Source organism: Hibiscus syriacus, unplaced genomic scaffold (assembly GCF_006381635.1).
Source record: "Hibiscus syriacus cultivar Baekdansim isolate YM2019G1 unplaced genomic scaffold, ASM638163v2 tig00000715_pilon, whole genome shotgun sequence".
Lineage (NCBI taxonomy): Eukaryota > Viridiplantae > Streptophyta > Magnoliopsida > Malvales > Malvaceae > Hibiscus > Hibiscus syriacus.
The window spans coordinates 1-12188 of record NW_024061811.1 but is presented as its reverse complement, the minus strand read 5'-3'; the positions used below and the strand labels follow the sequence as shown (position 1 = coordinate 12188).

Genomic DNA, 12188 nt, shown 5'->3' with positions numbered 1-12188 from the left:
AATATAAATTGGATATTTATAATCCGAAAATACATAAATTGGATATTTATAATCCGAAAATACATGCATCCGAGTCCAATAGTTCGGGACATAAATAAAATATTTTAGTATCCGAAAAATTATATATACATACTTCAAGTACCTGAATATAGGGATACTGATAAAGAACATACATGATATCATACTTATATCTATTTATTATTTATTTGATAGAAACCATTAATTTTATTGAAAATAGAAAATATTCAAATTAAAATGAAGGTTTACAGCTATAAATGTAACTAAATATATAATAAGAATATTTTTCTAAACACAAGAAAACTAACACTTAAAATCACACAAGGAATAAAACCTAATCAAATAAACTCTTATACTCGAATAAGAGATAAATATGAATAGATCTGAATACATTGGTGAACGAACCACAAAAGAAAATAAAGATATTGAAAGACCACCGATATACTGCAAATCATAATCAAGTAATGTGAAAATAATATCCATGAACGCAAATTGTATATATAAATTCAATCTGAGAGTCTAAAGTAAGGAAGATCATCATGATAACAAATAAACACCAACTTAATAAGTCGTGGCGATGTTAAATCAAACTCTGAAAAAAAAACGAAAACAAAGGTAAAACAACCGAAAACATGTCATAGAGACAGAGAAAAACATGTCATAAAGGCAGAAAAATAAATGTCAAAAAGTCAGAATTATTAAAAAGAAAAAAAGAAAAAACAAAGATACACTATAATAAAAAAAAATACCGATGGTCGACAACTAATACAAAAACTGATGTCGTCGTCGATTATAAAAATAAAAAAAAGAAAAACTAACAACGACTATTAAAAAAGAGAGAAAAAAAGAACAAACCTAAAAAATCTTAAAAATATTTATTTATTTATTTTTAAAATTACTTATCATATATGTATATAATATATATTTTTATATATAAATATCTCAATCAATTATGTACATATAAAAATCGATTAAGTCTTAGTTTTGATTTATATGTTTTGTAATACAATTGATTGAGATATATTTATATATAAAAATATATATTGATTGAGATATTGCCCCACGTCAACAATTTATTAAGATTGTTCATAATTGATTGAGATATATTTATATAAAAACTAAGACTTAATCGATATTTATATGTACATAATTGATTGAGATATATTTATATATAAATATTATATATATATATATATTATATATATATATGATAAGTAATTTTAAAAATAAATAAATATTTTAAGATTTTTTAGGGTTTATTCTTTTTTTCTCTCTTTTTTATATCGATTAAGTCTTAGTTTTTAGATATAAAATTACTTAATAAAGATTTTGTAATACAATTGATTGAGATATTTATATCTAAAAATATATGAACAAATATATATTTATTTATATTTAGCTATGAATTGTATAAATTGTTGACGTGGGCAATATCTCACTATGTAATTGGTACACAACTTCTTGCAAGAGGAAGATATTCGGTTGGAGACTACACGAGAAAGATGTAATGTAACTAATATATCTTTCTTTCTTTTCCTTTAGTAATTCTGTCTGTAGACATAAGATTACACAAAAATGATAGCGTTGATAGCGTATACATACCTGGATAAGGCAGCTGATTTCTTGTTGGTTTTATAAACCTAGAGTAGGAAGTAGAGAGCTGATGAACATGCTCGTATTCTTTGACTTTTTTTCTTTGAGGATTAATGCTCCAAGTGGTCATGATTTGCTAGGGATTCTGAAAAGATGATATTTGAGCGTCTACAAAAAGAATTTGAAGCTGCAAGAGCTTCTCAAAGTCAAGGTGAATATATGCATAATTCATGATTTTTAAGCTCTGACAAGAAATTTCCTTCCCCCTTTCTGATTTTCAGAGATTAATTTAGATGGTGAACAGTGGAATGACGGGCTATTAGCTACAATAAGAGAGCAGGTATCGCATTTTTTCCATTCTGAATGCTTCAAAACAATTTTTTGTGATTCTATTTTACTGTTCAAGTCGGGATTTGATGATGTTGGAGTTATATTGATGTTGACTGATGTTCTTGCTTTAAATTACTCTCTGTTAATGATGATTTCTCTATTCCCCATTTGATAAAAGTATCTAGATGCAAACTTATCTGATTTTTTATCAGGTTCATATGGAGGCTGATAGAAAGGCCACATCTGGAGACACAAACAACATTCCAACATCTCATTTCCAAGAAAAGGTTACTTACAGAGTCGGAAACAAGGTAACAAAATATGTAGAGAATACTTTTTGCAATTTTCATTATATATAATCCTGGATTATAACTGATATTAAATTTGTCCTCATAAAAACTTGATTTGGAAGAATGTGATTGAAATTTATATAATCAAAGTTTAATCAAATCAAAGATGAGGGAAGCTGGGGCAGCTTTCTAACAGTTGCTGGGAATCTGGGATAGGATTTAAATTTTAAGGGGAAGTGCTTTTAATTTGGAGTTGGAAAAAGAAAAGAGTTTTTCTTTAATTATAGTTAAGCAAGTCAGTTTCAGAAAGTGTGTGTAATTATCAGTAGGTTTTGCTTTAGGTGATCAATATTGCAACAACTCTTTTATGTATGTGCTTTGTTATTGTTGTATCTGTGAAGTCATTTCCAGGGAGCTCAAACTTATAAGTGGACAGGTGATTTGTTGTTTGGAAGGGACAAGAATATGCATATTGTATGAGACGTCTTTTGCAGATGCTACTGAAGAAGTTTTTATAATTTGATTATTAGTATCTGCAGTTAATTATTTATTTGGCTTATTGTATGTAAAAAGTTATTACCTCAAGCTAAGGCATATACTGTGGTTTTTGATTTAAAGATGTAATTTTTTTAGAGAAGTTGAGTAAGAAAATGAATTGTCCTTCATATATGTGACAAGGGTTATTCTTGCAATTCTTGTTTCTGTAATTTTGGTTGGGGAACCTTGTGAACTTTACCACTGTGTGCTAGAGAGCACGTCATTTCTTGAAAAGATAACTGTCATTGAACATTCAATATCCTTTCTTTCTGCTACTACGAGAAGTAGAAAATGATCTTCTTTCTTCTAATGCCATGGTAACTAGAAAATGATCTTTCTTCTAATGCCATGGTAACTTCGTTGCATATCTAGTTTTTATTTTAAGATGATGGTATTTATAGATCATACTGGAGAATTATTGCAGGCTTATGTGGACAGATGTGAACAGGTAATGCTGTCATGTCGCTCAATATGAATTTGTAACATTTTATATCCCAAATCAGTAGTTCACATGTTTAGGTGATATTTTGTTTCTTGAAGCACTTACTTGGTCCCATGACAGGTTCGGCTTGTCAAGGAGCTGTACAGAAATCAAATAGGAGAGCTATATAGTCTTCCGTACCACATGATTGAATTTGCACTCGATGATTCTGATTGGTTGGTCGGCTTTATACTTTCTAGTGTCTGTACTTTCTGTATATTTACATGGTTTAGTTGTATCTTTGGATATTTTGGTTTCTGAATTATGTGTTTGCCTGAATATGGATGCTTCAGTCTTTCTTAATTTTATACTATTTGGAAATGGGAATGGAATAACTGTTTCTTATAGAATAGTCTTCACTATAAGGTTCGATAACTATCTTAAACAGGAAATATTGTAAGTAGTTAGTTTTGCTTGGCTGTCGACAGGACTGTTATGTCTACATTTGTTGCAGCAAGGTGACATTCGGTCTTAGATATCCAGATCTTGTTTCTGTTCTTCCAACTCGAGTAAAAGTTCTAGCATGGCCAATGCATCAATTTAAGAAGAATCATGCAAGCTCAGCTGGAGCAATGGGCTCCCAACCTATTCCAGCTCGTTTATCTTATGCAGAAGATGCTTCGAGAACCTTGAGCTTACCAGAAGGTATTACCTTTTCTTTTCCCATCTCCAGTTGAAGAAGTTCCTGGTAATTGATGTTGTGAAATATCATTTGCTGCTGAATTTATATTGGATTCAAGTTTGAAGCAATTCTTCATGAGATGGAATCATTGCCTTAGAAAACCACTTACTACTTTCTCTGCTTTGTTGCGAGTGGGTAAGTAATATGTGATATGATTTTCTTTGAGTTTTTCCACTTACATTTGGTTGATTTCTTGTTTCTTTTTGTATCATCAGCATACGCGGAGATTGTGTTGAATCTACCACAAGCCCCGCTGCAAATTTCAGGTTGGGAGCCCTAGTTAGTGCTTCACTTCGCTTACTTCCTTCCAGTATGCGTGGTGTACAACAGTTGTATGGGTTGTATAGGATGGCATTACATGAATATATACTTGAATCATTGGGTATGTTGGTTTTCCATTGTTTAGTTAATATACAGGAACATTCCCCAAAATCAAATGGTTGATTTTTAAGTCTACATGTTCATTTCTTAAAATTTCAGATTATGCTGTTAAAAAGAGGAGTTTCCCTCTGTGGCATTGAAAAAGAGAGTAACAATGGAATGTGATAATATTCCGAACATTTAGGAAAAAATATGATCCTATAGATCTCCATTACCACTACTACTACTATAATAATAATATAATAATAATAATCATCCTCACTTGTTCCTCGTCATCATAACGAGAATATTCCAAACAACTCTCTTGGCACTTCAAACTGTATAATGCTGCTGAATGGTATCGATATCAAGTCCCTTCAGCTTACCACTGATTCAACGTGCCCCTTCAGTGTATTCAGCTCCCTCAGCCTACACAATTCCATTAAATAAATATCATAATCATGAAAAAAAAAAGGAACATCTTTATTAATATGTATGCATGGGTCTCACCTTGCAACCTCTGCCCTGCGCTTGGCCTGCTCAGCAATCTCCGAAAGTTCTCTGTAACCACTCTTTTCATTGAAGAGCCTGAGGTTTCAGGTGGTTGAAGGCCATGCAGAGTTCTCTGCGCAGCTGCCCATTGAGCTTCTCTTTCCTCTTTTCCATAATCTTTCTTTGTAGTGAACGCAGTCTATCATTGGGGGAGGAAGAAGTTGGAAGAAATTCATGAGCAACAACAGGTTGGAATTGCAAATACAAAAGAATGAATCCAATATATATTATATATATATATATATATATATACCTTGTTCTCCAAAAGGTTATCCCAAGCCTTTCCACTAAGAACATATCGGATTGCAAATTTGATGAGATCAAGTGGGATATAAGTCACCACACTGTAAAGCCATATCACACCAGCCCATCCCCAACCCATTCCTTGAATCCTTGCGAAACCCCAATTTGCATACACAGCTATCGCAGTGGCCACCTGCCAACAACAAATTCATTTGGTGGCTAAGCTTCATTTTTTTTTTACTTGGGTAAAATGTGCTGAATCTGTGCACCTGCTATGCTAAAATCTTACCAAGGAAATAAAAGAGTTAAATTTTCTTACCAGCTGAGCAAGAACAAAAGCAGTGAGAAGTAAAAGTCCAGGACGTTCAACATAGGACCAGCTGCGTGACCGTGTGACAAAAATGAGGGCCTGACTCACGATACTAACTTGAAGGTATAAAGCTGCCATCATTTCTTCAGGATTATCCCTTAGTGGTCTAACATTAAACATGTTCTGAAAAATAGGAATGGGAGCTTAGCAAAACCATACCAAATCCCACAAAATAAAACAAAAAACTGGAACATGAGCATAGCTGTCCTTACTGAGAAGAAATCGGTGTCTTTCATTGCCCAGAAGATACCACAGTCATTAGTGCTAAGTAACCTCCAAGCACAATGCCGGTCGAGAAAATCTCCTTGAGTTTCCAGCTGTCTGGCAACGGAGACGGTTTTACTCTGTCCTTGGAAATTGTCATGATTGTGCCTATTGATGTGATGATGAATTAGATTAGATTCATCAAACATAATTGAACATATAATATTTATTAGTGGTCAGGAAGGTGATGGCCTTAGACAATTTATCTTCCTGGATTAGATAGAAAGTCGCAGTTGATAGTGGTCAAGAGAAAAACGAAAGAAAAGATTGTATAAGAGGATGAACGGTGGGTGCAGGATTAAAGATCCTGTCTTTCAGTCTTGTTTGTGCGAGTAAGGTGATTGGTGTCAGTTAAAACTGATGACTGTTGATGGATTGATAGATGGTAGATCCAGTGGTCGGATAATAAATTTAACTAATTATGAGGTTGACAAGGTCATGTTAAGAGACTGTAGTCAAATGAAGATAATAACGGAATTATGTCCAAATGAGTTTTGGAATATTTTAGAAAAAATCTGTAGACCTTAAACTCCTCATGCAAAAGAGTGACAATGAAAATATGCGGAGGAGTAATAGAGGACGTAATTTAAGGGATACATCAATATTGATGTAACAATCTGATAAAGGTAGCATCTTACCGTCGTTAGGATGGCGATAATTAAAACCATGAAGGGTGCAAAGTCAAACTTCCATATCAAGGCGATAACATGAAGCCAAACTGCCAAAATGAAAATTATATTTAAATATCCATATGTAAAACTATATAGAATTATTAGTGACTTAGTGTTCAAGTCTTAACGGCTCTTTAAAGACTTACCACAATACGAATGGTGATTGAAACTGCATAGATCTGCAGAGTCAAATAGAATCAGGCAAAAGATTACAAACACTTAACACTGTGGAACAAGGACCGTAAAGATGCAAACAAAAGTAAGCTAAATATGACTAACCGTGTAGTTCTTCATCCTTTGGAAAAGCCCTACTGGTCAGCACTGCACTGATGATGACACTTAGCCCAGGTTCAGTGAGTACAATGTCTGAAGCCTTCGAGCAGCATCTGTAGCATCAGCAACAGCAATTCCAATGTCTGCCTTCTTTAAAGCAGGGGCATCGTTGACACCATCTCCTGTCATGCCACAAATATGTTTCCTCTCTTGTAGCCTCTTTACAATTTCATATTTGTGCTCTGTCGTTGACATAAAAAGGATTTGTTAGGGGGGAAAAGAGAACCTAGAGTAGAGGACCCTATAGCAAAGAAATTTATTACACTATGAAAAACGACCTAAAAATATCAAGTCCCCTGGATAATGTGCATGATAACTATTTAAAAAAAATAAAGAGAGAAAAACTATAGCTGCTGCAAACATATCGTCTTGATTATCAGCAATTTATATTTTCTAGAATATCGCAGATTTGGATACATCGTACGAGTAAAACACACCAGGAAATACTCCTGCAAATCCATCAGCCTTCTCAATCAATTCATCTACAGGGAGAGCAGCAATTGAAGAATCCTTGTCTCCGCCCAGCAAGGAAGAGGAGGGGTACATGTTTGTTCCCATTCCAAGCCTCCTACCAGTTTCTTTGGCAATTGCAAGCTGATCCCCTGGGTATAATTGGAAAATCTCAATATAGAATTTACACATGAAATTATAGACATCATAAAATATTAAAATAATGTTCAAAGACCTCTTACCAGTAATCATCTTAACATTCACCCAAGGTTTAGGGCTCTTCTGATGGTTTCTGCACTATCATGCCTTGGAGGATCAAACAGTGGCAACAAACCAATAAACTGCCATGGTCCCCAGGAGCATCTTTTGATTTCTCGGGTACTTCCTATTCAAATAGATATAATATGATTTTACCCCGAGTTTACTCATTCATCAAAATGAAGCAAGCTAAGTTTAATTTGCTTACCTGTCTTGCAACTGCTAAAGATCGAAGTCCACGTTCAGCAAACTTATCAATAACTGCATGAACCTTTTTCCTGACATCTTCTTTGCAATTGCAGAGAGTTATGATCTGTTTCAGAAAGAAAAACAGAAGCATGTATGTTAGAAGTTACCTAGCTAAACTTTCAAAACTGATTTTGTTTTTTCTTTTTAAAAAGAGAAGTAACATTACCTGCTCTGGAGCACCTTTGCTAGCACGATGCCAGTTTCCAGCAGAATCAATATAGGTTAGGGCAGTTCTCTTGTCTACTGGGTTGAATGGTAGGAAGTGAACCTCTCGAATACCAGCTCTTGCCTGGCCAATTAGAATCCAAAATTACTTTAGATTCTCGGATCAAATCCTTAATATAACAGAAGAAAGACCTGGAAGAAAATAATACCTCCTTTGGATCTGCAAGCATCCCTACAATTGCAGCATCAATAGCATCCTGGTTTTCAGTCCTTGAAGCCCTTGCTGCATAAAGCATAACATGCTCTTTTTCGACTTCCCTTTGCAAACACTTCAATTAGGTTTCTATCAACAGTGAGTTTGTTTAAAGTTAAAGTTCCAGTCTTATCACTGCAAAGAACATCCATGCCTGCCATTTCCTCAATGGCTGTCATTCTCTTTGTGATAGCTCCTTGTTGAGAAAGCCTATGGGAACCGATAGCCATGGTGACAGACAACACCGTTGGCATAGCAATTGGGATTCCACCGATCAAGAGAACTAGTAAATTGTCAATTCCATCTCTATACTTGCGGTGTTGTATTGGGTACATGACTATTAACTCAATGATTATTCCAACAGCAATGGAGCAAATACAGAAATTACCAATGGAAGTAAGCACTTGCTGGAAATGTCCAACTTGATTGGTGCTGTCCACTAGGTGGGCAGCTTTACCAAAGAAGGTGTGGACGCCGGTTGCAATAACAACTGCTTCTATTTCACCTTGTTTACACGTTGAGCCAGAGAACACTTCATCTGATGGATTCTTCGTGACCGGCAGGGACTCCCCAGTGAGAGCAGATTGATCTATCTTCAAAGGATCGCCCTCAAGAAGACGAGCATCAGCAGGAACTATGTCCCCCAATTTGATAGTGATAATGTCCCCCGGAACCAGAATTGCTGCTTCTTGCTCACTCCATCGACCATCTCTAAGAACCTACATTATGTTATAAGAACAACATGCAATTATTAAAATAGAAAGATACTCTATGAACTGTTGAGTTGCTGAATGTTTCATTTTCACCTTAGTTTTTGGAGCAAGATTAGCCATGAGAGCAGCTGCAGCGTTTCCAGCATTATTTTCTTCAATAAAACTTATGGTGGAGTTGATCAGCAACAAGGCAATGATACCAACGAAGTCTTGCCAGTCGGAGGCCTTCCATCACCATTTGCCAAGGCAATAGCCATTAGAGCAGCAGCTTCCATGACCCATGACAAAGGGTTCCACATAAAACCCAAGAACTTGAGGAATTTGCTCTCCTGTTTGTAGAGTATCATACTATTATGCAACATATACAAGCTGAAATTTTACAAACTCATACGAAGCGATAAGTAGTTTACTATACGGACCTTTTTCTCTTCTAGTTTGTTTGGTCCAAAAACTTGAAGGCGATTGGCGCCTTCCTCGGAAGTCAAACCTGCTCTTGTACATTTCAGCTGCTCGAAAACTTCCTCAATAGGAATCCGTTCCTGAAACAATTATCATTATCTTAGCCAACTTAAACGGCAGAAAAAATGAATTTTTGGAGTATGCTTTTTGGTTTAACCGTTTAGGTTGTGACTGCTCATTTCAGCTTAAAGTTGTAGCGGAAATTATCCAAGCGTAGCATCTTTTCGCAGAGAATCATGGAGTTGCGTTTAGTCTAACCACGTGGAATCGATTCTTTTTCGATGTAACCTACCTGATCTCAGGCAAAAAAACGAACCTATCGCCAACAGAATCGATTCTAAATTCTAATGGTGGGCTTCAGGAACTCCTAAAACAAAGTCATAGCAGTGAATGGTATAAGAAGCGGACTGAACTAAAATGAAACCAACAGCTTGGCATAGTTGTTTAACCCCTCGACTCTGGAAAAGATCCGCGTTGAATTTTTTAAAAACCAAACAATTTTGTTCAAAAATATTGTATAAAGATAATAATTTATAAATTATTCATTATATATATATTATTTAATGATAATTAATTAGTATTTCTATTTTAAATTATGTAAAAAAAATTAATTAAAAATTATATCTATTAAAATAAGTATTGTTAAAAATTAATTAATAAATAGTATCAGATGATTCTCAAGTTTCAAATAATCATATTTATTAAACATAATCATATTATTTTATATATATTGCTAGAGTCTTAATTTAATTAATATTTTATAAAAACTGAATTTAAATATATTTAAGTACAATATATTTTATTTAAACATTTAAAAAATTATGAATTATTTAAATATTATCCATTTGTAAATCAAAATATCTCACTAATACAGAGAATTAAGGCATATATGTTACTATTATAATATGGTGAAATTATTGAAATGGATTTTCAAAATATGCCAATCTATGCACCAGCAGTCAGCCATGAATGATAGGAATATTTGGCAAGCCTTTTAGTTTAATGGCACGTATATATTGTAAAAGGCCGTATAACGATTTGGTTGGTTTGGTTGTATCATGATTTCTCTCTTGGACATCAATGCATTCGGCAACTACGTTCCCCAGTGATTCTCAAGCCTTATCGACCAACTTGTTTCATGTGATTCGGTCACTCCAAATTTTCAAAAGAGAAAGAACTTCCAAAAAAATGTAAATCGCAGATTTTTCAAAAACAAAATCCTGAAACCAAGCATTTAGCCGTAGAATCATAGGCAAATTGGATTATTTTTCAATAGCAAATCATCGGTGAATGCGGACAACAAGATTTATGGAGAAAATGATGATTCATACGCTCATTATACTTGATCTTTGATAAATCCACATCTTTCTCTCTTTTCTCACCTCAAGAAATAGGAAAAAATGAAAAGAAAAAAAATGGAGTTCTTAATTCGAGAAAGCTTTCTGTGAGAAAGAGAAAAGCGAAAAGCCAAAAAATGAAGTTACTAAAAAATAATAGAGATTACAGAGTGAAAAGGATGTAACCAAAGCACACGCAAATCATTGTTTGAATGAATCATCCATGATTTTTTTTCAAGAAGGACCGAAAATAATTCCAGAAGTGAGAAAACTATACAAAAACAAATTATTCATATATTATATAAACACAAACACAACCAATCAAATATAGACTGCATACATCAAATTAACATGATTGATGTAATCAAATGATTAGAGAAAAGAACATACCAAATCGACGGATTCGTTTTTGATCTCCTCAAGGCTGATTCCCTTGTCGTCACCCATCTTCCAAGCTTAGTTGGATAGCAGGCGAGGAAGGAACAAAGCTTTCGAAGTATATAAATTAAAGCAAATGCAAAATGAAACCACGAAACATTTAAATACTCCCTTTCAAACCAAGGAAATAAGCAGCACTGATAACAAAATCTACTAAGAAAATGATTTTTTTCCTTCTTCTTACAGACGTAAATGAATGGAGTATCTGTTTCTGCGTTTATGGGTTTATATACGTGAAATGGCGGAGGAGCCTCCTGATCGCTGCCTCGAAGTACAATACAAAACAACGAGCGCACCAGAAAGCCAGTGTGAGGCTGGGACCCGCTTGGCCTGGTTCTTCTCGTGACACCACTACCACGCGCTGTTTCTTTAAGTTGACTTCACACTATATGTATAGTTTCTGTATAATATTCGTATTTGGAATTTTAATTCTTTATATAATTTTAAATAGAAAAATACGAAACTATGCTAATGATTTTAGTTTTAAATTTTATAAATGGTGAAATTATATATATAAATAAAATTATATTTAAAATTTTAAAGTGAAAGTCTATTATTTTTATACTAAATTTATCATTTTTTATTAGGTTTACGTAAATCACAATGCAAAAGCTTTAATTTATAAATCGGATTTAAAATTTTAAATTTTAGTATCATTTTACGTATGGTATTAAAATATATGTAAAAAAATTAGTATCCTTTTACATATGATGTTAAAATATATGTAAAGAAAATGGTATCATTTTACGTATAATGTTAAAATATGTAAATCTATCTCGGGAAGATATGGTGTTAAAAAATATTTTTAATGTTTTATTAAATAACTATTTTTGTTTATATTTTTATCTTTGAAGTATCTTGGACCTCAACATTTATTTTTAGAGCAAAAAAGTCCATTGCATTTGATTAAATTGTCAATTTAACTCTTATTTTTTATTATATCATTTTGATATGTTACGTTTCATTTTATGATAAAAAAGATTTTTATTTTAGAGCGTTAGTTGTTTGTTAACTAATAATTTTTATTCATTGAAAAACTTTTTACGTAAAAATAAAATGTAATAATCAAAGTATTCTAAAAATAAAATAAAATTATTGTTATAGAAAATATTTTTGTCATTACCTTTCAAGAAATGGAGAAA

The 12188-nt window shown here is 33.3% G+C and overlaps 1 protein-coding gene and 1 pseudogene across 1 annotated transcript; one reads left to right on the top strand and one right to left on the bottom strand.

The window, feature by feature from the left end:
* The first annotated feature begins 1718 nt into the window (after positions 1–1718).
* Positions 1719–2827, top strand: LOC120209971. The gene is made up of 4 exons (XM_039208827.1): positions 1719–1822; positions 1893–1951; positions 2154–2252; positions 2668–2827. Exons 1-4 carry the CDS (start codon positions 1765–1767, stop codon positions 2752–2754), a joined length of 303 nt encoding a protein of 100 aa, XP_039064758.1. The 5' UTR covers positions 1719–1764; the 3' UTR covers positions 2755–2827.
* A 1710-nt stretch (positions 2828–4537) lies between these two features.
* LOC120210754 lies at positions 4538–11307 on the bottom strand (annotated as a pseudogene).
* Between the last annotated feature and the right edge of the window lie 881 nt (positions 11308–12188).

Bases quoted from the DNA above. Each gene is read 5' to 3' on its own strand.
- LOC120209971 (XM_039208827.1), top strand. From the start codon at position 1,765: ATGATATTTGAGCGTCTACAAAAAGAATTTGAAGCTGCAAGAGCTTCT. The intron at 1,952-2,153 runs GTATCGCATTTT...ATTTTTTATCAG, and splicing joins TAGCTACAATAAGAGAGCAG to GTTCATATGGAGGCTGATAG. The intron at 2,253-2,667 runs GTAACAAAATAT...ATAAGTGGACAG, and splicing joins CTTACAGAGTCGGAAACAAG to GTGATTTGTTGTTTGGAAGG.